Genomic DNA, 27,022 nt, shown 5'->3' with positions numbered 1-27,022 from the left:
GGGGGTCCATAATTCAGCTGTGGAACACAAGACTTGCAGACCTGAGGCTTCCCTCCCCAGGTTCAATTTTCAGGGCTGCCCGTTTCAGAGTGGTATCCTGCTTCTTTCTCTCTCTTCCATGTGTGGCTCTGTCCTGTGTGACATAAAGGCAGTTGGACTGGGGAGACAACATAATGATTTTTATGCCTGAGATTTTGAGGTCCCAAATTCAATCCCTGGTACCATCAACTAGAGCTGAGCAGTGCAAGAAAAAAAGAGAGAGAAAGGAGAGGAGAGGAGAGGGAGAAAGGGGGAAAGGAAGTAAAGGAGGAAAGAGAAGAAAAAGCCAGAAAGAGAAAGAAAAGAGAAATTAATCAGGTAAGTATTTAATTATTTTATTTATTTAAATGAGATTCAGAGGGAAAGATACAGAGAGAGACTAGCTTCAGTGCTCTCTTTAGGGTTCAAGCCCCAGACCACCACATGGGAGAATCATGCACAGGGGAGGTTTCATCAGCATGGAACAGTCCTGTAGAGTGTCTCTCTCTCTCTTTCTCTCTCTCTCATCGCTAGGTTTAGTCCTCTAATTTCACTAGGAATTTTTTTTAATTTGTATTTATTTACTTATTAGATAGACAGAGAGAAACTGAGAGGGCAGGGGAGATAGGGAGAGAGACAGAGACACCTGCAGCCCTGCTTCACCACTTGCAAAGTTTTCCCCCTGCAGGTGGGGACCAGGGACTTGAACCCAGGTCCTTCGCACTGTAATGTGTGCACTTAACCAGGTGCGCCACCACCTGGTGTCTCTCTCTCTCTCTCTCTCTCTCTCTCTACTTCCCACCCTTTACGTAGAAGAAAAAGCCTCGGCTGCGTGCTAGCATACAACTGTGCAGGTGGGAAACCCTGAAGGCAAAAATACATATTTTTAAACACCTAATTTGTTTTGTTTAGTGTTACTGTGTTACTTTAACAAGAGAGATACAAAAAGAAATATATTGTGGTCCGGGAGATGGCACAGTGGATAAAGCACTGGATTCTCAAGTATGAAGTCCCGAGTTCGATCCCCGGCAACACATGTACCAGAGTGATGTCTGGTTCTTTCTCTCCTCCTATCTCTGTCATGAATAAATAAATTAAAAAATTAAAAAAAAAAAAAAGAAATATATTGAAAGACCAGAGCCCTGCTCAGCTCTGGCTCATGGTGGTGCCGGGGCTTGAACCTGGAACCTCAGAGCCTCAGACTGGAAAGTCTTACAGGACCACTATGCTATCACCCAACCCAGACCCTTATTTATTTATTTATTTATTTATTTCATGTAAGAAGGAGAGAGCCAGGGCACCTTTATGGGTACTGAAGGTCCAACTTCACAGCTGGTCAGGGTTACAGTGGAAGTGTCACAAATTTACTTCTGCTGGTTTCTGAACAGACACCTGCAGCAGCCCAGGAACTGAGTCAGCAGCAGCCCAGAAGCTGACTCAGCAGCTACAGCAAAAGTGCAGCGCTCGGGTCAGTCCCTGGCTCCACACAGCAGCACCAGGGGCCCTCCATAAATGGCGGAGCAGTGCTGTGGTCCATCTCTCTCTCTCTCTCTCTCTCTTTCTAAAAATGATAAGTAATTTTTTAATTTAAAACTGTAGCAGGAGGGTGAAGAGAGACAGCATAGTGGTGATACAGAAGCCTGAGGCTCCAAAAATTCCGGGTTCAATCCCCAGCACCACCATAAACCAGAGATAAGCAGTCCTCTGGAAAAATAATAATAATAATAACTATTATTATTATTATTTTAATTTTTTTTTTTCCCTATTATTTAAAAATTTAAAAACCTGGGCCTCTGTACCACCATAAGCCAGAGCTGAGCAGTGCTCTGGGGAATAAAATAAAATAAAATAAAATAAAATAAAATAAAATAAAATAAAAAACTGGGGGATGGGCAGGGGCGCACTCTAAGTGGAAGGACCTAGGTTTGAGTTCCCACTCCCCACCTGCAGCAAGGGTGCTTCACAGGTAGTGAAGCAGGTCTGTAGGTGTCTCTCTTTCTCTCCCTCTCTGTCTTCCTCTTCCCCTCTCAATTTCTCTCTATCCTAGCGAATAAAATAGAAGATGAAAAAATGGTCACCAGGAGCGGTGGATTTTTAGTGCAGGCACTGAGCCCCAAGGGAGGGGGGGGGAATTATATATATCGGGTGGTACTTTGTGAGGTCCTGGGTTCATTCCCCAGGTTTGTGCCAAAGAAAGGAAACTTTCAGGGCCAGGTGGTGGCGCATCTGGTTGAGCGCACATGTTGAAATGCACAAGGACCCGGGTTCGAGCCCGGGGTCCTCACCTGCATGGGGAAAGCTTTGCAAGGGCTGCAGGTGTCTCTCTGTCTCTCGCCTTCTCTATCGCCCCCTTCCCTCTCAATTTCTGGCTGTCTCCATCCAATAAATAAATAAAGACAATAAAAAAATAAAGGGGGTCGGGCGGTAGCGCAGCGGGTTAAGCGCACATGGTGCAAAGCCCAAGCACCGGCTTTAGGATCCCTGTTCAAGCCCCCGGCTCCCCACCTACAGAGGAGTCGCTTCACAGGTGGTAAAGCAGGTCTGCAGGTGTCTTTCTCTCCTCTCTGTCTTCCCCTCCTCTCTCCATTTCTCTCTGTCCTATCTAACAATGATGGCATCAATAACAACAACAATAACTACAACAGCAATGAAAAACAAGGGCAACAAAAGGGAAAATAAATAAATATTTAAAAAAAGAAGAAGAAGAAGAAGAATTCTGAAGACATTGGCCTCTGACCTGAAAGTAAAGGGCCAGGAAGTTCTGGGGGAGGGGACTGAGCTGACACACTGTTCCAGCCTCCTTCCACTGCCTTGGGGAGGATCTGGGAGACCAAGAAAAGGGGGTGACCCCAGCCCTCAGGTGGGAGATGATGGAGATTGGACCCGGGTGTGGGCAGTTGGGGGTGGCAGGAAAAGGTCAGGTTTCGGGGAAGTAATTTTTTAGGTCAAACCAGAGAATTGTCATGTCAGCAAAAAGGATGTCATGATGATGGCTATGGGTTGGGGACCCACTGGCCTGCTGGAGACCTCATGTCCTAAATCTCACCCAGGACCCCACAAATACACACACACACACACACACACACACACACACACACACACACACACGCACGCACCCAGGGGCGCTAGTGGAGGAGACAGCAGCAACAGAAGCTGGGACCACAGACACACTTGAGACAGGAAGGGCCGGAGTGTTCATCAAGGAGGCAAGACAGTGGCCAGGAGGGAGCTTGCTGGGTAGGATGCGTACCCTGCTCAAACCAAGGCCTGGGTTCAAGTTTCAGCACTACGTGGGCAGGTACCCAGCCACTAGGGGAAGCTCTGGAACTATGGTCTCTATCTGGTTCTGTCTGAATACAAAGGTGCCCTCGGTAGCCCAAGAGATGGTACAATGGCTAGAGTGTTAGACTCTCTCCAGCATGAGATCCTGAATTCAACCCGTTTTTCTTTTCTTTTTTATATTTATTTTATTTATTTATTCCCTTTTGTTGCCCTTGTTGTTTTATTATTGTAGTTATTGTTGTTGTCGTTGTTGGATAGGACAGAGAGAAATGGAGAGAGGAGGGGGAGACAGAGAGGAGGAGAGAAAGACAGACACCTGCAGACCTGCTTCACCACCTGTGAAGCAACTCCCCTGCAGGTGGGGAGCCGGGGTTCCAACCGGGATCCTTTTGCCGGTCCTTGCGCTTTGCGCCACCTGCGCTTAACCCGCTGCGCTACCGCCCGACTCCCTGTTTTTCTTTTCTATATGCATTTCTTTATTTTACTGGAGCACTACTTAGCTCTGGCTCTTGGTGGTGCCAGGAATGAAACCTGATGCAGGCCCCGTGCTGTATCTATCTTCCCAATTCTTGTCAAGGTCTCTCTTTTTCCTCTCCTTCTCTTCATTTTTTCCCCCTGCTTCTTCTTCTTTTTTTTTTTTTTTTTTTTTTAGTTGCCATCAGGATTATTACAGGGGCTTAGTGCCAGAGCACTACAAAGCCTCCACTCCCAGTGGCCTTTTTTTTTTTCCCCTATTTTTCTTCTTCTCCCCTTTCTTTCTATTTTATTGGATAAGACAAAGAGAAATTGAGAGAGGAGGGGAGACAGGGAAAGAGAAAGATAGACACCTGCAGACCTGCTTTGCTGCTCACGGAACGTCCTCCCTGCAGGTGAGGAGTGGGGACTCGAACCTGAATCCTTGCACATGGTGATAGGTGTACTTAACTGAGTACAGTTGTCACCATGCCCCTTCTTTTTCTTCCTCCACTTTCTTTATTTTATTTTTTCCTCTTATTTTTTTAAATTTTATTAGATTTATTGATTTACTGGATAGAAACAGCCAGAAATAGAGACAGAAATCAAGAGGGAAGGGGGTGATAGAGATGGGAGAGAGACAGAGAGGCACTTGCAACACTGCTTCACCACTTGCAAAGCTTTCCCCCTGCAGGTGGGGACCGGGGGCTCGAACCCGGGTCCTGAGCGCTCAACCAGATGCGCACCACCACCCAGCCCCACTCCACCTTCTTTATTTATTAGCATGAGAGAGAGACTTAGAGCATCACTCTGCAATCAAACTTGGGACCTCATGCTTGAGAGTCCAGTGCCCTAGCCACTGCGCCACCTCCCCTTAGGCCTCTCTTTCCAGCAGGGCTATGTAGAAATCACTTCCAACTCCTACTGGCACAGGGTTCAAGGCCACTGAAGGAGCCACACCTTAGACAGCCAGAACGTTCTAGATGCCAAGGCTTCCCCACCAACATGCAGGGACAGGGACTAGGGAGGGGGGCAGAGGTGGTGCTGAGTTGACCTTAAGGGAGGCCACCCCAGAGGAAGTGAAAAGACCACACATGGCGGGTGGTGCATGACAGTGAAGACCACACAGAGAACAACTTGAGTGAGTCAGGACTTTCTGGGCTGGGCACACCAATAGCCATGGGGAAAAGACAGCTTTCCTGACTTCAGGATGGTGCCAGAGCAGAATAATAATAACAGTCAAAGAAAACCAGCAGCCCTGAGAGCCTCTACCTTTAGCCCACTTTCAGCACCACACTCTAGCAAAGAGGACAGGAAAAGTCACTGGGAGCCTTTGCTAGACCTGATTCACGGCATCCTGTCCTGGTTTTATCTGTGGGGGGCAGGGGAATGGACTCAGGGCTTCCTGCATTCAGGATTCAGCTGTGTATTGGTCCGGCTTCCCTACCCTCCAGCCCAGTCTTTATTTATTTTCTTTTCATCAGAGACAGAAACCAGAGCACTCACTCACTGCTCAGCTCTGGCTGATGTTGATGCTGGAGACTGAACTAGAGATCTCAGAATCTCGAGTATGAAAGGCTGCTGCATCACCACGATGCTCTCTCCCCAGCCCATTCACCTACTTACTCTGAAAGAGAAGAGAAACACACAGCACTGCTCCACCATCCGTGGAACTCCCTCCCAATAGTCCCCGGTGCTCCCATTGGTGCCAGAACTCAAATCCAGGGCCTCTGGCATGGTAAGAGCTCTGCTCTTAGCTACCAGTCCTGGTTTATTTATTTTATTTTTATTTTTTGCCTCCAGGGTTATTGCTGGGATTTAGTGACTGCACCACAATCCACTGCTCCTGGAGACTATTTTTTTTTCCCTTTTGTTACCCTGTTGTTTTACTGTTGTAGTTATTATTGTTGTCATCATTGTTGGATAGGACAGAGAGAAATGGAGAGAGGAGGGGAAGACAGAGACAGGGAGAGAGAGACAGACACCTGCAGACCTTCTTCACCACTTGTGAAGGGACTCCCTGCAGGTGGGGAGCTGGGATCCCTGTGCCGGTCCTTGAGCTTTGCCACCTGCACTTAACCCTCTGCGCTACCACCCAACCCCCCCCAATTTTTTTTTTTTTAATAAAAAGAGATCAACCAGAACACCACCCCTGTACATGCGGTGCAGGGACAAAACCCAGAGCCTCAGGCATGCAAGTGTTCGGCTCTACAAGCTGAGCTGTTTCCTCAACCTACGAACCAATTGGTTCCATTCACACGTCAATCCTATGGGATACTTTCTTTCAATAAGTAAATAAGCAAATAGACAATGGATGGGTGGTGGCACACCTGGTTGAGCACATATGATATAATGCTCAAGGACCTGGGTTCAAGCCCCCATTCCCCACCTGCAGTGGGGGGGGGGGAGAAGCTTCACAAGTTGTGAAACAGTGTTATAGGTGTCTCCATGTCTCTCTCCCTCTCTATTCCCCTTTCCCTTCTCAATTTCTCACTATCAAAAAAAAAATCTTAAATAATAACAATTCACTTATTTATTAAAGAGAGAGAGAAGTGGTCTGGGAGATGGCCTAGTGGGTTAAAGCACTGAACTCTCAAGCAGGAGATCCTGAGTTCAAGCCTCAGCAGCACATGTACCAGGGTGATATCTAGTTCTTTCCCTCTCCTCCTACCTCTCTCATTAATAAACCAAATCTTTAAAAAAAAAAATAGAGAATGAGAACACTAGAACATAACTGGCACATGCAGTGCCAGCAATCAAACTCAGGACCCCCTGCTCAAGAATCCCATACTTCGGGAGTTAGATGGTAGCGCAGCAGGTTAAGCACACGTGGCGCAAAGTGCAAGGACTGGACCAAGGATCCCGGTTCGAGCCCCCGGCTCCCCACCTGCAGGGGAGTCGCTTTACAGGCGGTGAAGCAGGTCTGCAGGTGTCTGTCTTTCTCTCCCCCTCTCTGTCTTCCCCTCCTCTCTCCATTTCTCTCTGTCCTATCCAACAACGACATCAACAACAACTACAACAACAATAAGAACGAGGACAACAAAAAGGAAACAAATAAATATTTTTTTTAAAAAAAAGAGTCCAACACTTGACCCACTGCCCCAACCTCTGTTTTGCAAGGATCTGAGGTGCAGATCTGGGAAGTGACCTGTCTAGCACCACGCAGCTGCTAAACAACAGAGCTGCATGTAGGGACTTGTGGTTTGTTTGCAAGTTGAAGGTTAACTTGCTTTGCCACCAAGATGTTTGGTGAGTGACTTCTGGTGATGAGCAGTGCCCTCTCTCTCTCCCTGTTCCCAGCCCAGCCCCAGAACCACGCAGAAAGACAGGAGGTGACGCTCAGCCTGGAGCCTGTGCCTGTGGCCCGCTGCGTGTCCACGGGGGGGCGCCCGGCCGCCCACATCACCTGGCTGTCACCCCTGAAGGGAGAGGCCAAAGAGACGAAGGTGGCAGGGCCCCTGCCCGGCACGGTCACCGTCACCAGCCGATTCAGCTTGGCAGCCTCAGGCCAAGCCGATGGGGTTCAAGTCACTTGCAAAGTGGAGCACGAGACCTTTGAGGAGCCCGTCCTGCTGCCTGTTACCCTGTCTGTGCGCTGTGAGTAAATGGGGGGTGCTGCTACCCACCCCATTGTCTACATTGGCTTCACCGTCTGTCCACACCCTGAGCACTGTCTACACCAGGCTTGCTTCCTACCACCGCAATCAGTGGGAACCCAGAGCGGCTTCTCAAGGGCCAACATTTCTGCCCAATCCTACATCCAGCGGGCGAGTAATTACACCAGAGATATGACAGGTGCTGCCCATCAGGGCTATTCTTTGCCGTATTCGTTCGTTTTTAATTCTGTTTTCTTGTCTGGGTAGAGACAGAGAGGAATGAGAAGGGAAGGGGGAGCCGGAGAGAGAATGGAAAGAGAGACACCTGCAGCACTTCTTCAGCACTTGTGACGCTTCTCCCCTGCAGGTGGCGAACTTGGGGGCTTGAACCCAGTCCTTGGCTGTGGTGATGTGTGTGTGCTCAACTTTGCGTCACGTCACTTGTTGTTTTTTCATTATTAGCATGAGAGAGGCGAAGAGAACTTGATGAGATTCAACTCAGAACCTCTTTTTTTTTATGTGTATTTATTTTCCTTTTTGTTACCCTTGTTTTTTATTCTTGTTGTTATTGATGTCGTCGTTATCTAGGACAGAGAAATGGAGAGAGGAGGGGAAGACAGAGGGAGAGAGAAAGAGAGACACCTGCAGACCTGCTTCACCGCCTGTGAAGCGACTCCCCTGCAGGTCACCTGCCCGACTCCCAGAACCTCACTTTTAAAGATTTATTTGTGAGTTGGGTGGTGGCACAGCGGGTTAAGCACACGTGGCATGAAGAAGCACAAGGACCGGCATGAGGATCCCGGTTCGAGCCCCCGGCTCCCCACCTGCACGGGAGTCGCTTCACAGGCGGTGAAGCAGGTCTGCAGGTGTCTATCTTTCTCTCCCCCTCTCTGTCTTCCCCTCCTCTCTCCATTTCTCTCTGTCCTATCCAACAACTACAACAATAACAGTAACAACAACACCAATAAACAACAAGGGCAACAAAAAGGGGGAAAAAATAAAGTTTCTTTAAAAAAAAAGATTTATTTATTGGGGATCAGGCAGTAGTGCACCTGGTTAAGTGCATATAGTATGTGCACAAAGATCCTGGTTCGAGCCTCCACTTTCCACCTGCCAGGGGGTGATGCTTCACAAGCAGTGAAACAGGTCTACAGGTGTCTCTTTTTCTCTCTCCCTCTCTATTTCCCCTCTCCTCTCAGTTTCTGTCTTATCAGTGAAATAGAAAAAAAAAATGGGGGAAATGGCCGTCAGGAGTGGCAGATTCATAGTGCAGGCACTGATCCTCAGCGATAACCCTGGTGGCAGTAAAAAATAAATTTAAAAAAAAAAATTAGAAAAACATTGAAATAAAGATCTGTTTATTAGAGAGGAGGAGGAGGAAGAAGAAGAGCAGAGCATCACTCTGGCACGTGCAGTGCCAGGGGATCGAACTTATGACACTTTATCCACTGAACCCCACCTCCGACCAGCTTTCTTTTAACAACACCGATTAGCCAGCACACAGCTGCCCCTGCCTTCCCCCACTGTCTCTATCCCAACTCACCGATTACTTACATTCTGTGCCAGCTCTCCCCAGAACGGTGTGCCAGCATCCGTTCTTACCCACAGACTCCCCCAACCCCCACGCTCTTCCCATCACACGGACAAGCTGTGTGTGACACAGAGCCTGAAGAGAGTGTCCCCAGCTCTCAGCCAGAGCACCCCGGGCAGTGGCTGTGGTAACTGGCCATTTCCTTGTCTGCTGGCCCGTTTGCCACCCCGGGCTCCCTCAGGCAGGGCCAGCACCCAGCTCTCACTTCCTTGAGTCACCCTCTGAACCTCAGTGCGTAGTGGGTCTGCACTAAAGCAGATGCCCTGCGCATAGCAGGCCCCAAGGTCGATCCCCAGGACTGTAAGCTAGAGTGGTCTCAGGCCTCCTTTTCTCTCCACACATACATACTTTTTTGGTTTTCTTGCCTCCAGGGTTATCACTGGGGCTCAGTGCCTGCACTACAAACCCACTGCTCCTAGAAGCCATCTTTTTTCCATTGTTGTTGTTGTTACTGTTCATGTTCTTGCTATTGTTGGATAGGACAGAGAGAAATTGAGAGAGGAGAGAAATATAGACACCTGGAGGCCTGCTTCACTGCTCGTGAAGTTTTCCCCTGCAGGTAGGGAGCCAGGGGCTCAAAGCTAGGATCCTTGAGCTGGTCCTTGCGTTTCGCACCATGTGCGCTTAACACGGTACACCACCACCTGACCCCATTTTTTGTTGTTTTTAAAGATTTAAACTTCTGTCTTCTATTTTACGTCATGTTGTCATTTTCCCCCCTGAAATTTCTTTAATCTAAATACCTTGTTTCTTTGTTTTAACGAGAAAGATATCAGAGCGTTGCTTAGGTCTAATTTTTGAGGGTGCTGGGCATTGAACCTAGGACCGCAAAGCATGAGACATTAAAGCTTTTTCGATAACCATTAACTCCGGCATTTTGTTTTGTTTTGTTTTGTTTTGTTTTTTTAGATAGAGACAGATTTTGAGAGAGAGAATGAGTGAAAAAGTCCACAGCACCGAACCTTCCTCCAGTGCAGAAGCTGGGGTCACTAGCACACTGAGTCAGCACACTGCTCCTGTGAGCTATTTCTCCAGCCATTCTTCTTCCTCTCCTCCTTCACCTTCTTCTCACATCACCAGAGAGTGAGCCCAGACTTCATGCTCTTCTGCCCAATTTTCTTTTTCTCCCGCCACTAGGGCTTCACATGATTCTACCACTCGACAGACTTTTTGGTCTGTTTTAATATGAGTGGGGGAGACAGAAAGTGGGGCGAGCGCGCGCGCACGCGCGCGCACACAGGAAAAGAGACGCCACTCGTGAAGCGTCCATTCATGATATTCCCTTGTGGAGCCAGGGCTAAACTGGGGTCTCCTACGTGGTAAAGACTGCACTTAACCCCATTACCTACCTACCTTCTGGCCCTAAAGAAATTCTGAGGGAGTCGGGCGGTAGCACAGTGAGTTACGTGCACGTGGCGCGAAGCACAGGAGCCCGGTTCGAGCCCCCACTCTCCACCTGCAGGGGAGTCGCTTCACAGGCGGTGAAGCAGGTCTGCAGGTGTCTGTCTTTCTCTCCCCCTCTGTCTTACCCTTCTCTCTCCAATTTTCTCTGTCCTATCTCACGACGACGACATCAGTAACAACAATAATAACATCAGTAACAACAATAATAACAATAAAAACAAGGGCAACAAAAGGAAAAAATAAATCAATAAACATAAAAAGAAAAGAAAAAAAGTCCTGAGAGTGACAGCCACCCAGGCTGCATGGCTTAGCGGGCGTCTCCACCAGCTCCCAGTCCTCCCCATGCTGCGGGGTCCCCTCTCTGCATACCCCTCTGTATGCTCCCCTTTTTTAAAAAAAAAATTATTTTTTTATTCATGAGAAATGATAGGAGAGAAAGAGAAAGAACCAGATATCACTCTGGTACGTGTGCTGCCAGGAACTGAACTCAGGACCTCATGCTTGATAGTCCAAAGCCTTATCCAGAGTGCCACCTCCTGGACCACTGTATTCTCCCATCTTTGAGCCTGCTCCTCTCCCACCCCATTTTCCCCAGATCCCCCTGAGGTCTCCATCTCGGGCTATGATGACAACTGGTACCTTGGACGGAGTGAGGCCACCCTCAACTGTGACGTCCGCAGCAACCCAGAGCCCACGGGCTATGACTGGAGCACGTGAGTTCTGGGCACCTGGGCTGAGGGGGACAAGGTTGGGGGACCCTAGGTCTGAGGGAGGAGGACCTGGAGGGAGACTCCTAGGCCTGAGGAGGAACTGGGGGGAGAATCCTGGGTCTGAGGGAGGAGGAGCGGGGGGACCCCTGGGTCTGGGGGACTCCTGGTTTTGAGGGAGGATGGGCTGGAAAACCCCTGGGTATGAGGGAGGAGGGGCTGGGGACCCCTTGTTGTGTGAGAGGCAGAAGAGACTGGTATTGTGAGTGGGGTGACAGGGAGCTGTCACTTGGGGTGTCAGGCAGTATGTTTTGGGTCCCTGGAGTTCCTCCCTGCCATCAGGTCGTATCACAGCCCCCACCCCTCACACCCCCCACACACCTGCAGGACGTCTGGTGTCTTTCCTGCCTCCGCCGTGGCACGCGGCCCACAGCTGGTTATCCACTCGGTGGACCGTCTGGTCAACACTACCTTCATCTGCACCGTCACCAATGCCGTGGGCACCGGCCGCTCTGAGCAGCTTGTTCTCGTGCGAGGTGAGCAGGACCTGAGGGGTCAGCGCTGGTTGAAGGGGCAGCCCTGGACCCCTCTTCTCACTCCCACCTGGGGGAGGCTGTGTCGTCGGACTCAGACCCGCCTGGCTGTGGAGAGAGGAGGCCGGGATCTGGGTGGGGAGTTGGAGTGCTCTGGCAGGAACCAAGTAGGGGATAAGTGATCCCGGAGACCCGAGTCAGACAGCTGGACATAGACAGACAGATAGAAACAGCCCACCATGAGCACGGTGGTGTTGGTTTGACACCAGCTTTATTTAATTACAAATCTGGTTTTTTAAATGCTTTTATTTAGGGACCAGGCTGTGATGCACCTGGTTGAGCGCACACATTACGTTGCTCAAGGACCCATGTTCACACCCCATCTCCCATACACACCTGCACGGGGAAAACTTCACCAGCAGAAAAGCAGAGCTGTAGGTGTTTCTCTTTCTCTCTCCCTGTCTATCTCCCCCTTCCCTCTCAATTTCTCTCTGTCTTATCAAATAAAATAGAATATATATAGATAGAGAGAGAGAAAGAGACCAGAGCACTGCACAGCTCTGGCTGGTTGATGGTGGTGCCAGATATTGAACCTGGGGTCTTGGGACTTCAAGCAGGAGAGTGTTTTGTTGCAGAACCACTATGCTCTCTCCCTCTCTCTCTCTCTCTCTCTCTCTCTCTCTCTCGTTTGTTTTATTTTGTTTTTGATAGGACAGGGAGAAAGTTAAAAGGAAGAGGGAAATAAGGAGAGAGAGAGAGAGACATAGAAGAGACACCTGCAAACCTGCTTCACCGCTTTCCCCTTGCAGGTGGGGACCAGGAGATTGAACCCAGGTCCTTGCCTAGCCCCATTTAAAAAAAAATTGGGGAGCTGGGTGTAGCACAGCGGGTAAAGTGCAGTTGGTGCAAAGCACAAGGAGCCCCCGGCTCCCCACCTGCAGGGGAGTCGCTTCACAGGCGGTGAAGCAGGTCTGCAGGTGTCTGTCTTTCTCTCCCCCTCTCTGTCTTCCCCTCCTCTCTCCATTTCTCTCTGTCCTATCCAACAACAATGACAGCAATAACAACAACAATGATAAACAACAAGGGCAGCAAAAGGGAAAATAAATAAATATAAAAATTTTTTTTTAAAAAAAATTGAGAGTTGGGTGGTAGCACAGCGGGTTAAGCGCAGGTGGTGCAAAGCGCAAGGACCGGCATAAGGATCCCAGTTCAAGCCCCTGGCTCCCCACCTGCAGGGGAGTTGCTTCACAAGAAGTGAAGCAGGTCTGCAGGTGTCTGTCTTTCTCTCCCCCTCTCTGTCTTCCCCTCCTCTCCATTTTTTTCTGTCCTATCCAACAACGATGACAATAACTATAAAACAAGGGCAACAAAAGGGAATAAATAAATAAATACTAAAAAAATTTTTAAAGATTAATGAGAGAGATAGAAGGAGAGAGAAGGAGAGAACCAGAAGCATTGCCAGGATTGAACCCAGGACCTCATGCTCTTTGAGCCACTATGCCACAATCTGGGCTCCTAGAGCTGACATTTTAGAATCAGCAACTGGTGCGCGTGTGCGCACATGTGCGCGCTAAAAGCTCACTGAGTCTCCTTGATGAAGCCTAGGACACACAGAACACACAGCTGACCAGGCACAGACATACAGACCCTCTCCCTGGAGCCGTGACAGTCAGGAACACCAGCTCAGGCTGGCAAAATAGCTCACCAGGATAGTACGCTGCTTTGCCATGTGTGTGACTTCGATGCTGTGTTCTCTTGCACACTCTCTGGCTCTTACAGAACAATAAATAAATAAATAGGAAACATCAACATAAACAGCCCTCCTCCCCTGGAGAGACACAGGCAACCAGCACCCAAGGTGGGTATCGGGTGGGGAGAGACACTATCACCCACAGGTGCTGAGAGAAAAAGTCAAAGCAAGACATTCTCAGAGCGCCACACCCCCAAAAACTCAGGGTAGTCCGTTAGGGACATTCCTTGGAGAAATTTGTCATGGGATAAATATTTTTGAGGTCTTCAGGAGGCCAGCAGGCCCCTGGTGTTGGGGAGACAATGAACAGAGCGCTGTCTCTGCCCTCCAAGGCACAGGGGAGAGGCATTCCTGCCCCTGCACACCCCTCTGCAAGGTGCCCAACTGGAAATACACCTGGAGCCTCTAGCCTGGAAACACACCTGAGAAACTGGTCTCCCCACCCTCACATGGGCACCCCGCCAAGGGGCAGGCCCACAGAACACAGAGGCATTCACAAGAGAGGACTGTCAGAGGAATACACTGCCCAAAACGCTGCCGCCACCACCACCCCACCCCCACCAATGCACAGAAACCTCCAGAATGTCCACCGCCAGAAACATGAACACCCCCAAAGAATATAACCACTGCAGAGTACGGCCAGAGGCGGGGTGTGGGGGTTGTTCACAAAGAAAGATCCCGCACAGTGGAACAACACTCCACCCCCCCCCCAAAAAAAAAAAAAAAAAAAAGGAGCCAGACACCCACTACGGGCCTGGGAGGTGGCACAGTGGCCAGATAATTAGACACGATAGCGTGAGTTCCCAAGCTCTACCCCCACATCACAGGTGCCGGAGTGATGTTCCAGTTCCCTCTTACGGGAAGAAGGAAGGGAAGGAGGGAAATAGCTACACACCCTCTATTTCTTTTCTCTTTATTTTTTACTGAATATGAATATATGGAGTTGGGGGTGGGGGAGATGGACAGCTTCCTTCAATGCAGTGAGGGTCAGGCTTGAACCTGGGTCACACACATGGCAAAGTGTTGCACTAACCAAGTGTTATCTTGCTGGCCACCTTTAGATATTTTTTTTTTTTAAGGATTTATTTTCATGAGACAAAATGAACAGTACCCATCTCTGATCTATGCCCTTCACATGCTAAGACCAACTTTCAGGAAGTGCTATTTGATTTTCTTAAAAGATTCTTTTTTTCATCTTTATTTATTTATTGGCTAGAGACAGCCAGACATCAAGAGGGAAGGTGTGATAGGAAGGGAGAAAAACAGAGAGACACCTGCAGCCCTGCTTCACCATTCGTGAAGCTTTCCCCCTGCAGGTGGGGACTGGGGGCTTGAACCTGAGTCCTTGCACATTGTAACATGCACACTCAACCAGGTGTGCCACCACCCGGCCCCCAAAATAGGTAGATTTATTTTATTTATTTTTACCAGAGCACTGCTCAGCTCTGGTTTATGGTGGTGCAGGGGATTGAACCTGGGACTTTGGAGCCTCAGGCATGGGAGTCTGTTTGCATAACCATTATGCTATCTACCCCTGCCCTAAATAGGTAGATTTTTAAAGAAAAAAAAAAGTGTGTGTGTGTGTGTGTAAGAGAGAGAGAGAAATCTATGTGGTTTTGATGATTCACACAAGGAAGAGAGCAAGCAAGCAGCAGTTCTCAGCTCTGGCACACAGGGTGCTGGGGACTGAACCTGGGGCCTCGGGCATGTTGGTCCTGTTTGTGGAGCAGGGCCTGTTCCTACGTGATTTTGCCGCTCATTCAGAGATGAGGGGAGACACCACAGCGCCAGAACTGCCCCGCTGTGGTGCTGCCATGGAGTGCCGGGACTCACACCCCGGCTGAGCACACGTCAGACACAGGCTCCACCTGGCCAGCTCTTTTTGGCCCAGTACAAACTTTCTGTTTTTGTTTTGTTTCTTTTTGTTTTTACCATCACCTGGGCTTCACTGCTCCAGGTGACTTCCAGAAAAAAAGGAAGGAAGGGAAAAAAGAAAGAGAGAGATAGATAGAGACAGAGAGGGAGGGAGGGAAAGTCAGGCTCAGGAGGTCATGCAGTAGCTAGTTTGGACTCTCAAGCATAGAATCTGGAGTTGAATCGTCAGCATCACGTGTGCCAGAGTGATGTTCTAAGGTTATCTCTCTCTCTCTCTGTTAAATAAGTCAGCCAATCATTATTTTTGAATAACAGACAGAGGGAGCAAGGAGAAGACACCCAACACCAAGGTTTCCTCTGGTGTGGTAGGGGCAGGGCTCAAACCTGGGCTGTGTGTGCGTGCAGAACAAAGCACCTCCCAGGTGAGCTATCTTGCTTCCCAGGTGGTTGGTTTTATCTTTAACCTTTATTGAAGGAGAGAAAACCAGAGCATTGTTAGCCCATGTGGAGCCAGGGATCCAATTCACACTTGCAAAGTCTTATACTCTACCCGTTGAGCCCCCTCCTAAGCCGCCTGCCAGTCTGTGGTTTGTTTTGGGTTTTTTTTTTCTCTTTTATTGTCCTTTTTTTTTATTGTTGTGTTATTATTGATGTCATTGTTAGGACAGAAAGAAATGGAGAGAGGATGGGACAACAGAGAGAGGGAGAGAAAGATAGACACCTGCAGACCAGCTTCACCACCTGTGAAGCGACTTCCCTGCAGGTGGGGAGCCGGGGGCTCGAACCAGGATCCTTCCCCCAGTCCTTGCGCTTCACGCCACATGCACTTAACCCGCTGCGCTACCGCCCAACTCCCTAGTTTTGTTTTTGTTTTTATTTGACAGGACAGAAATGGGGGGTGGGCTAGACAGAGGAGAGACACCAGCAGCACTGGTTCATCGTGAAGCTTCTCCCCTGCAGGTGGGGACCGTGGTAGGAGTAGTTTCCAAGCTCACCAGCACCTGGCCCCTGCTTTGTTGTGGCTGTTTGCTTGCTTGTTTTGTTTTTTACAGCGCACTGCTCAGCTCTGTGGTGCTTGGGATTGAACTTGGGACCTCAGAGCCTCAACCAAGAGAGCTGATTGCATAACCACTATGCTGTCTCCCCAACCCAGGCCTTGGCTTTTTATTTTCCTAAGTCTATTTACTTACTTATTCATTTCCGTTCATTATGGAAAGACATAGCAGAGAGAGAGAGAGAGAGAGCACCAGAGCATCACTCTGGCACATGCATTGCTAGGCATCGAACTCAGGACCTCATACTTGCAAGTCCAATACCTTATTCATGGTGCCACCTCCTGGGCCACCAGCCTTTGGCTTTTCAAATGTTAGCAGGTTTGGGTTTTTTTGTTTTGTTTTGTTTTTTTCCTTTGGAGATCACTGAGTGCAAAGAGCACATGGGGGGGCCTCCAGTTAACACCCACACATCTACGCCTGGCCTGTCTTCATTGGAGTGGGTCCTCCTTCCTGCCGCCACCTTGGCTGCCCTGGTTCCTGTCACTGTCACCACACCCACACACCCCCGCCCCGTGTATCCTCCCACCCCCACCCAGACGTATCCTCTTGACCTTTCATCTGCCTTTCTCTCTTTCTCACCCTTCTCTCTCCTTAGACACCCCCCGGGCCTCATCCCAAGACGTGGGTCCACTGGTGTGGGGGGCCGTGGGGGGGACGCTGCTGGTGCTTCTGCTTCTGGCTGGGGGGGCCTTGGCCTTCTTCCTGCTGAGGGTGAGGAGGCGGCGGAAGAGCCCCGGAGGAGGAGGAGGAGGCGGAGACGGTGGAGACACGGGATCCTACGATCCGAAAGCTCAGGTGTATGGGAATGGGGGCCCGGTCTTCTGGACGCCTACGGCCGCTGGGCCCCTGAGGCCGGCCGGCGAGGACGAGGACGAGGAGGAAGAGGAGGACAAGGCTGAGGTGGGGCTCATGCTGCCTCCATCCCTGGCCCCTGAGGACGACATGGAGTCGCAGCTGGATGGCTCCCTCATCTCCCGGCGGGCGGTGTATGTGTGACGGCCCGAGATGAACAGTGACAGACATGTGCCCGCACGGGCAGGGCCACCTGGCCTCCTCGGGCCTCCTCGGGCCTCCGTGGGCCTCCACGGGCCTCCACGGGCCTCCATGGGCCTCTCCCGCCCATGCTGGGGCTCTACCTTATGACTGGGCCACACTGGAGTTGCAAACACTACCTCCCGCCTTCCTGGAGTTTGGAGGGAGGTGGAACCCCCCCCTCACCCTTACCCCACATACACACCGGACTTCTGTCTCCGGGGCTGCCCCCTGGGCACTGGGCAACAGGGACCCACTCGGACCCCTCCACCCCCTAACACCCCCAGCAGAGACTTGGTTTGGGTCTCGGCCCTCCCCAGCCCTGGGACACTCAGGGGTTAATAAACGCCTTGGAGGAAACACCTTTGGAAGGTGTCTTGCACTATGTTGCACCCCCTCTTTCTCTTTCGGAGGGTGGGACTAGGACTGCTAGTTCCGGGGGAGGGGGTGGGAGGAATCAAGGGGGGCTTATACACACAGGAGCATGGGGGCCTGGCGGAGTCAGCCTGGGGAGGCTGGGGTGGGGCTCTGGCCACTTGGGTCCTTGAAGTCTGAGGAAACACACACAGACAGATCTACAGGGACCAGGAGCTGGGCTTAGAAATTGGGGTGCTCAGACTGGAGGTATTGGGGGTGTGCCAGAACAGGGGCTGCCATCCAGGTGGGAGACCTGGCTTCTCTGGATTATCAAGACTAGGTGGGACCTCCTGGGTTCTCAGGACCATGAGGGGGTGAGGTTCCCAGCCGACTGGGGGCATCTCAGATCCCACCTTCCTGAGGTTGCTGAGGACCCGGAGGCATAGGGAGGGGTGGCACTCATTAACTGAGGCCACGTTCCAGGGGGAATCACGTCACTTACACTCCACATTGGCCTGTCCCCCACCTTCTTCCTCAGCCCCAAGGGGGCAGGACAGTTTAGTAATTCAGAGCCCAGGGCCACCGCACAATACCCCCAGCCCTGGCTAGGACCTGGGGGACCGGTGATGCTGGATGAAATCCAGGTGACCCCATTCCACTGGGGTCCTATGGGTGACTTTATTTATTTTGTGGTTGGCTTTCTGCTTCTGAGGCCAGGGAGGTTAGATTAAATTGCCTTCTTTTTTTTTTTTTTTTTCTCCTAAGATCTATTGATTAGCAAGAAAGAGAGTGAGAAGGTGGGAGTAGATAGCATAATGGTTATATAAAGAGACTCTCATGCTTGAGGCTCTGAAGTCCCAGCAGCATAAGCCAGAGCTGAGTGGTGCTCTGGTTAAAAAAAAAAAAGTGAGACAGTGAAAGAGACTCAGAGCATCGCTCTGGTGCGTCAATACTGGGGATGGAACTCGGGACGTCACGCCTGAGAATCCAGCACTCTAACTACCAAGCCACTTCCCAGAACACAGCCATGAGAAACAGCCACAGGAGTGACAGTGAAGAGGCAGCCCAGGAGGTGGCAGAGTGGGTAAAGGTGTGATGGTGGCTTGAGGACTGAGCTGCCAGGACTCTAGGCTCTGCCGGGGAAACACATGGAGGAAGCTGGTGTCCCAGCCAAGGCCTGTCCTGGAGGCCACCCTGCGTCCTGTGGGGGTTGATGGAAAGGGGAAGCCAGTGTTGTTTCCTCCCTGTGTTTTTGGACTAAAGCCACCTTGTCCTCCACTGTGTCCTCCTGATAATTATCCTCGAGGGTGAGCAGAGCTGTTTTGTATCCCCCAGAGCCCATGGTTCTTGGGGTGCCTCTGTTGGGCCCCTCAGATGCCAGTGGGGTTGCAGATGCTACCCCCTTGGAACTCCTGGGCTAACAGGAAACTGGCCAGTCAGCAGGACATTGCTCAGGCAAGGGCATCAGGAAGTGGGACTGAAGAAGAGGCTTCTCTCACTCCCTTCCCTGTTAGGGTGGAGGAGCCCAGATCCCTTGGCTGGGGCAACTTTTCCAGTGATAAACGAGGGGTTCTCTTCCCAAGCTCTGAATTCCCCTCCATGCTCCTACCCACACCCCACCCCACTTCCTTCCTTTGCTCTTCTCCCCACTCACCCTACTCCGCCTCCCCTATTCTGCTCTGACAGGGGTCTCCTTTCTCCTCCTCAGAAGTCAGGCCTTCCCACAGGAGAGGACCTGGGTTTGAAACCACACACACACACACACACACACACACACACACACACACACGCACACAGCCCACACCCTGCCACCACCACATGGGAGAACCAGGCCAAGGGGGTATTTTGTGTTTCATTTTTGTTTTCACCAGAGCCCTGTTCAGCTCTGGCTTCTGGTGGTGCTGAGGATTGAACCTGGGACCTTAGCGCCTATGGCAGCAAAGTTTTTTTTGCAGAACTGTTACGCTGTCTGCCCAACCCAGAGGGGAAGCTTTATGAGCTGTGAACCGGTGCTGTGGTGTCTCCCCTTCTCTTTTCCACTCACTATCTGAAGAAAGAAAAGAAAAAAGGCCACTGAGAGCAGTGAAACTGCAGGTGCAAAAAAATAAATAAAGAGGTAGTGAGGTCCCAAGTTCGATCCCAGATGTGTGCCAATGATGCTCTGACTCTCCCTCTCCTATTTACCAATATCGTTTTTCTTTAATTAATTAAGAAAGAAAGCAGGGGCCGGGCGGTAGCACAGTGGGTTAAGTGCACGTGGCGTGAAGCGCAAGGACCGGCATAAGGATTCCGGTTCAAACCCGAGGCTCCCCACCTGCAAGTGGGTCGTTTCACAATGAAGCAGGTCTGCAGATGTCTGTCTGTCTCTCCTCATCTCTGTCTTCCCCTCCTCTCTCAATTTCTCTCTGTCCTAGCCAACAACTATAACAATTAAAAAAAAAAATAAGTAAGTACAACAAAAATGGGGAAAATGGCCTCCAGGAGCAGTAGATTCATGGTGCAGGCACTAGCCCCAGTGATAACTCTGGAGGCAAAAAATATATAAAGAAAGAAAGAAGAAAAGATATACGAGAGTGGTTACACAGCAGCTTTGCACTGGCTGGCTACTCTGAAATGTTCTCCTTTTTTTTTTTTTTTCTTATATACTTATTGGACAGTCAGAAATTGAGAGGGAGAGAGACAGACACCTGCAGCCCTGCTTCACCACTCCTGAAGCTTTCCCCCTGCAGGTGGGGACCAAGGGCTTGAACCTGGGTCCTTGTGCACTGTTAACATGTGCATTCAAGCAGATGCATCACCACCCAGCTGTTATGTTTTCTGAATTTCTCCGGGCTCACTCTCCACGTCTCCTTTGTACAAAGTCGCACCCGTTAGTGAGGTTCTCTGACAACCCTCAAGGGTTTCCTCTCTGCCCCCTGTGGACCACTTCCCCACTCCCTGTTTGTGCCCTGTGTCCCTTCCCTGCCAGCTGGCATGAAAGCTGCAGTGCTTGTCCTGTGCCACTGGCTTCCCTGCATGGCAGTAGGGGCATTGGTGACAGTGGGGGCTTTATTTCCAGCACACCTCAAGACCAGGGTCAGGGTTAACTCCATGACCCTCTGCCCTCGCCCTGAGGAGCAAATCAGATAGGATCAGGAAGGAGTCAGGCATCCATCTGAGACCCCCTCACACTGTCCCTCTTCTTGCAGAGACCCCCAACACGGCAGGCGCGGGGGCTACGGGGGGCATCATCGGGGGCATCATTGCCGCCATCATCGCCACGGCCGTAGCTGCCACCGCCATCCTCATCTGCCGGCAGCAGAAGAAGGAGCAGAGGCTGCAGGGGGAAGAGGAGGAGGAGTGAGTGCTGGGGTGTGGGGGGGACTAAGACCTGGGGACTTTGGGCTGGCGGCAGTGGGGGGAAGCAGGAAGCCCCTTCCCAAGGGCTGGGAGACAAACCCTGAATAACAGTCCCTAGACAGACTGGGCAGTGGAAACAGCATAATGGTTCTGCTAACAACTCATGCCTGATAATAAATTAACAGATGTTTCAGCTGTGGGAGAGAGAGCTCAGCTGCCAGAGTCAGGGACTCTGAGGGGGCTCCATGCCTGAGGCTCCTGGCTTGATCACCAGCCCTATAGACATCAGGGTCGTGCTCTGGCTTCTCTTTCTCTCAAGTGACTCTTGAGAGGAGCCAGGAGACAGCTCACCCCATACAGCACACAGTTAACCGTGAGTGAGAACCCAGGCCAACACCTAGGAGCATCCTGCAAAGAGGAAGCTTCATGAATGGTGGAGCAGTGCTGTCACTCTTGTCCCTATCTCCCTCTATTTCTAATGAATTAATTGATTGATTTTACCAAAGCACTGCTCAGCTCTGGTTTGTGGTGGCGCAGAGGATTGTACCTGGGACACTGGAGTCTCAGACATAAGAATCTCTTTGCGGGAGTCGGGCAGTAGTGCAGCAGATTAAGCACACGTGGCATAAGGATCCCAGTTCGAGCCCCCGGCTCCCCACCTGCAGGGAAGTCGCTTCACAGGCGGTGAAGCAGGTCTGCAGGTGTCTATCTTTCTCTCCCCCTCTCTTCCCCTCCTCTCTCCATTTCTCTCTGTCCTATCCAATAACAATGACATCAGTAACAACAATAATAACTACAACAATAAAACAATAAGGGTAACAAAAGGGAATAAATAAATAAATAAATATAAAAAAGTAAAAAAAAATCTCTTCATAACCATTATGCTATCTACCCCCACCTGCCTCTATCTAAAAAGAAATAAATATTTAAAAAAATAAATAAATTTGGTCCTTGCACATAGTAATTTGTGTACTCAACTAGAAGCACTGCTACCCAGCCCCTAAAAGATTTTTTAAATTTTTGTTTTAATTCTAAGTATGATATTTGACAAATTGAGAGGGAAGGGGGAAGGAGAAAGAGATCCCTGCAGCACTACTTCTCCATTCTTGAAGCTTCCTCCCTGCAGGTGGGGACCAGAGGCTCGAAATCGGGTCCTTGCACATAGTAACATGCACACTCTTATTGGGAGCACTGGAATCATTCACATGTGGGGACCCAGCAATAATCCTGGTTAAAAACTAAGGGGGGGTGATAGGCAGTAGCACATTGGTTAAGCACACCTATCACCATGCACAAGGACCTGGGTTCAAACCCCCACTCCCCACCTGCAAGGGTAACACTTTACAAGTGGTTAAGGAGGTCTGCAGGTGTCTCTCTTTCTCTCCTCTCTATCTCCCCTTCCCTCTCTGTTCTGTCAAATAAAAATAAAAGGAAAAAATGGCCATCAGAAGTAGTGGATTTGTTGTGCAGGCACTGAGCACCAGCGATAACCCTGGTGGCAAAAAAAAAAAAAAAAAAAAAAAGAGAGAAAGAAAGAAAGGAAAAGAAAAGAAAAAAAGAAAGAATGAATGAAACCCTTCTTTAAAAAAAAAAAATATTTATTCCCTTTTTGTTGCTCTTGTTGTTTTATTGTTGTGGTTATTATTGTTGTTATTGATGTCATTATTGCATAGGACAGAGAGGAATGGAGAGAGGAGGGGAAGACAGAGAGGGGGAGAGAAAGACAGACACCTGCAGACCTGCTTCACCGCCTGTGAAGCGACTCCCCTGCCAGTGGGGAGCCGGGGGCTCGAACAGAGATCCTTAACGCCGGTCCTTGCGCTTTGCGCCACGTGCACTTAACCCACTGTGCTACCACCCGACTCCGGAAAGACCTTTATAGGGACCAGGCAATGGTGGAGGGAGAATCTGGTAAAGCTTTCATGCATTAGGTACCAGGTACAGCCTCCACTCTCCATTTACAGTGAGGAAGAAGATTTAGGAGCAGTGAAATGAGGACTGCACATGTCTTTTTTTTTTTTTTTTTTTTTTTTGTCTTCAGGGTTATCACTGGGGCTCGGTGCCTGCACTACAGATCCACTGCTCCTGGGGACCATTTTTCCATTTTGTTGCCCTGGTTGTTGTTATTGTTGCCACTGCTGTTGTTGAATAGGACAGAGAGAAATGGAGAGAGGAGGGGAAGACGGGCATGAGGAGGAGAGATAGACACCTGCAGACCTGCTTCACCGCCTGTGAAACGACTCCCCCACAGGTGGGGAGCCGGGGGCTCAAACCGGGATCCTTAACTCTTCCTGCCATGTGCACTTAAGCCACTTCGCTACCACCCGGCCCCTAGGTGCCTCTTTTTCTATATTCCCCTTCCCTTTCAATTTTTCTGGCCCTATCCAAAATAAATATTTTAGGTCTTTTATTAATAAAAAAAAAAAAAAAAGAAAGAAAGAAAATTTCAAATACTTGGTAATACTCCTACATAGCTGGAGCTCCTCAGGTTCCCTGAGGCCAATGAAGCTTTCTGGAGGAGTGAGAGTGGGGGATGAATCTGCCAGGCAAGGGGGCGGGACCCAGACCCAGGATAGAGGCTGTGTGGACCCCATCTCACCCTCCACCTATCATGTCTTCCCACAGCCTCGAGGCACCGCCCTCATACAAGGCGCCAACCCCGAAAGCCAAGGCAGAAGAACCTGAGATGGTGAGCTTTGCACCTGCAGCCTGGGTCCGGTGGAGGGAGTGGGGAGTGGGGGTTGGCTCAGCAGTGGGGAGCTGTGACCCACCCCTGCCTCTGCCCCCAAAGCCTTCCCAGCTCTTCACGCTGGGGGCCTCAGAGCACAGCCCACTCAAGACCCCCTACTTCGATGCTGGTGTCACAAGTACTGAGCAGGTAGGACTTGCGGTGGGCTTGGGGGCCGGCAAAATAGCTCACCCGGATAGTGTGCCTGCCTGCTATGCCACACACACACTACCCAGGTTCAAGCCCGGGAAGCCTGGGATTCCAGGGCACCCTCTGAAGGTAACTGCTGACTCCTGTTCCCACCCACCCCCAGGAAATGCCTCGATACCACGAGCTGCCCACTCTAGAAGAGCGATCGGGGTCTCTCCTCCTGGGGGCCACAAGCCTGGGGCCCCCCACCAGCCTGGTGCCTCTGGGGCCACCTGCTGCTGGGGAGGTTTCCCTGGACCTGGATGACCAGGAAGAGGAGGATGAGGACTATTTGGACAAGATCAACCCCATCTACGATGCCTTGTCCTACTCCAGCCCCTCGGATTCCTACCAGGGCAAAGGCTTTGTCATGTCCCGTGCCATGTACGTGTGAACCACTGGCCGCCCGAGCTCCCTGACCTGTTCACACACAGGCACCTCATCTGCGACCTCTACCTTGTGACTTCTCACCCATGACCTCTGGCCCAGAGAGAGTGTCCCCAACTCTGGAAACCTGGTAACCATATCTCATGCATGGTGGGGGACGTACCCCCCTTCTCTGCATCTGCAAAGACTGCGGAGGCTGTGACTTGCCATCCGACTCCCCCAAAACCCTTAAAGAAGACCTCGGACCTCTGAGCTGTCCTGGGGTTGCAGGTTCCCACTGAATCTGCTGGAGTGGGCTTGGACTCACCCTGCTGCTCAGACCTGAGCCCTCCAAGCGGCAGAGCACCACTTCTCCCCGCCCCGCCCCACCCATCACACCTTCTTCCCCAAAGGTGGGCAGAAGGGGACTCCCCAGCTTTTGAAGCCTAATTTCCCCATCGCCCCACTCCTGCCGGCAGGAGTCTCAGGATACAGGCTCTTCCCCGAACCGCCCCACTCCTCCAGTCCCTGTCAGCCCAGAGCTGGTTGGGGTGAGTGAGCCTCTTGTAGAGTGTGCCTTGATATGGCTCCTGGGGACTTGAACCTGCTGTTACTTTGAAGACTACTGAGTTCTTTCCCTCCTGCCTAGGGAAGGGGTGGGACGGACACAAACAAGTCCCTGGCAAGGGAGTGGGTCACCTGCACAGGAGATGTGATAGCATATTGTAATATATAGCAGTACCTACAAATAAGAGTTTATACTTCGACCCAGGCTCTATTCCCATTTTATTATTTTTTGTTTATTTATATTATCAGAGCACTTCTTAGCTCCAGCTTGTGATGGTGTTGGGGATTGATGTGGGACCTCAGTGTCAGGAATGAAAGTATTTTTGCATAACGATTATGCTGTCTCCCCAGCCCTATTCCTGTTATTTATAAAATATGAAGGGGGAAGACATGATAGGTAGTGAATAGGAAGCCCAGGACTTGTGGGAACCAGACTGGATGTATTACAAGGCCTGGAAGTGGTTCAGAAACTGAGTATCTGAAACCCTGGGTTCAATCATCAGCACCTCATTAATATATATTCATATATTATATATAATATTTTATAATATATATTATATAATAATTATATATATATATTAGAAGAGAACTCTGGTTTCTATCAGAGAGGGGAATGGGTTGTAGACAAAAAACAAAGATAAAAATAATTGGAGGGGCTAATGAATAAAATGCTTAAGCCGAAAGACAATGGGCAGACAGTAAAGGAAAGAAGGGGATAGAATCTAGGACATGGTGATTTATGGAAAAGGAATCAATGCAACCGTTTAATGAGTAACAAAGCAACAGGAAAGAAACTGCTTAAGAATTTCCAGCTTGTGGTCCAGGAGGTGGCGCAATGGATAAAGCATTGGACTCTCAAGAATTTCCAGCTTAATGAATAGTAAGATTAGCCCAGAAGGGGCTGGAGAAGAGAGCATAGCAGTTATGCAAGGCATTCATTGCCGAGGCTGAGGTCCCCAGTTCAATCCCTGGCACAGACTTGGTGAAATAGCTCACCTGCACAGTGCACAGCTTCGCCGTGTGCCTGACCCAGGCTGGAGCCAAATCCGCCCCCTACTCACCCCCCACACACTCCCGTCACACTGAAGCTTCGGTGCCGTGGCCTCACTCTCTAAAACCAATCCAAAAACGTGGATTTTATGACAAAGGTGCCAGTGTCCCGGGTTCAATCCCTAGCGCCACCATAAAAGCCAGAGATGAGCAGTGCTCCGGTTAAAAAAGAGAGAAAAGAATAGTCCAGAGCCCAAAATATTGGTGATGGGTGAATAGGACCTCAGAGCATGAGGGTTCGTAGATCTGAAAGCATGAGCCAGGCATAGAGAGAGGTGAGTGTGATGGACGCATAGGGGCCGCAGCCCTGAAATCAGAGCAAAACGTGATGGTTACGGAAGCGTGAAGGGAGTGACCAGCAGGAGCCCAAGGCTGGAATGAATGGGGCGGGAGGCATGCTGGGTAATGGGCTGGGAATGAATGAACCCAACTTGGACGTCCAGGGGCTGATGGGTAACGAAGGGGACGGGCCTATGGCCGCCTTGCGTTAATCCAGGACTGGGAATTGTGGGTAAGCAGAAGCCGAGCAGGGTTCTTGTCGCCCGTTAGCTTTCCCCCGAGGCACTGTGGGAAAGTCAAGCACTTCCGGTTTTCGGTGGGCGACTCCAGAGTAGGGGTTGGGGCTGGAGGTCGGGGGTGGGGGGGTGGGGGGGGTGCGTCTCCGCCGCCGCGGTGCCTGGTGGGACTCGCGGCCTGACCTTGCTGCCTAGCAGCCTCTGCCGTGCAACCCACCCTCATGCGTGTCCTTTGACCCTGGTGCGTTCAGCCAATGAAGACGCTGCGCAGTTTTACATCATCAAGGTCGGACCCAGATAGCGGCGAACGCCAATCAGGAAGCTGCAAAGGGCCAAGGCCGACCAATAACCAGGGCCGCCTCGTCAAGGGGCGGGGTAGAGAATGGGGCTCCACCTGGAAGGGGGCGGAGATGGCACTCCAGTGGGCGTTGCAAAGCGCAGGACACGAGCCAATGGCGGGTGAGCAGCGGAACCCGCGGCGTCTCAAGCCAATAAGCACGGGTTCTGCCAGCCAATGGGAAAGGCGAGGAGGTGTGCTTTGCTCGGACAGCGAGTGACAACCAATAGCAAAGGGGGTTCCAAAGACGTGGGTGGGATTTCTATCCGTAAGTCCAA

At 50.6% G+C, this 27,022-nt stretch overlaps 1 protein-coding gene across 2 annotated transcripts in view; it reads left to right on the top strand.

Annotated features, from left to right (window-relative positions):
* Positions 1–25,042, top strand: part of NECTIN2 (nectin cell adhesion molecule 2) — a 42,812-nt gene extending 17,770 nt beyond the window's left edge. Inside the window, exons 3-9 of one of the 2 annotated variants that reach the window (XM_016192450.2) lie at positions 7,054–7,350; positions 10,940–11,057; positions 11,439–11,587; positions 20,842–20,992; positions 23,618–23,681; positions 23,784–23,870; positions 24,034–25,042. In XM_016192450.2, coding sequence (XP_016047936.2) covers positions 7,054–7,350; positions 10,940–11,057; positions 11,439–11,587; positions 20,842–20,992; positions 23,618–23,681; positions 23,784–23,870; positions 24,034–24,303 — 1,136 coding nt within the window. In that variant the 3' untranslated portion in view covers positions 24,304–25,042. Of the gene's footprint in view, positions 1–7,053; positions 7,351–10,939; positions 11,058–11,438; positions 11,588–16,859; positions 17,661–20,841; positions 20,993–23,617; positions 23,682–23,783; positions 23,871–24,033 lie in introns of those variants that run through there. The other variant, XM_060186190.1, reaches the window with a different exon arrangement.
* The last annotated feature ends 1,980 nt before the right edge of the window (positions 25,043–27,022 follow it).

This window comes from Erinaceus europaeus, chromosome 2 (assembly GCF_950295315.1).
Source record: "Erinaceus europaeus chromosome 2, mEriEur2.1, whole genome shotgun sequence".
Lineage (NCBI taxonomy): Eukaryota > Metazoa > Chordata > Mammalia > Eulipotyphla > Erinaceidae > Erinaceus > Erinaceus europaeus.
This window is presented reverse-complemented; position numbering and strand designations above follow the sequence as displayed.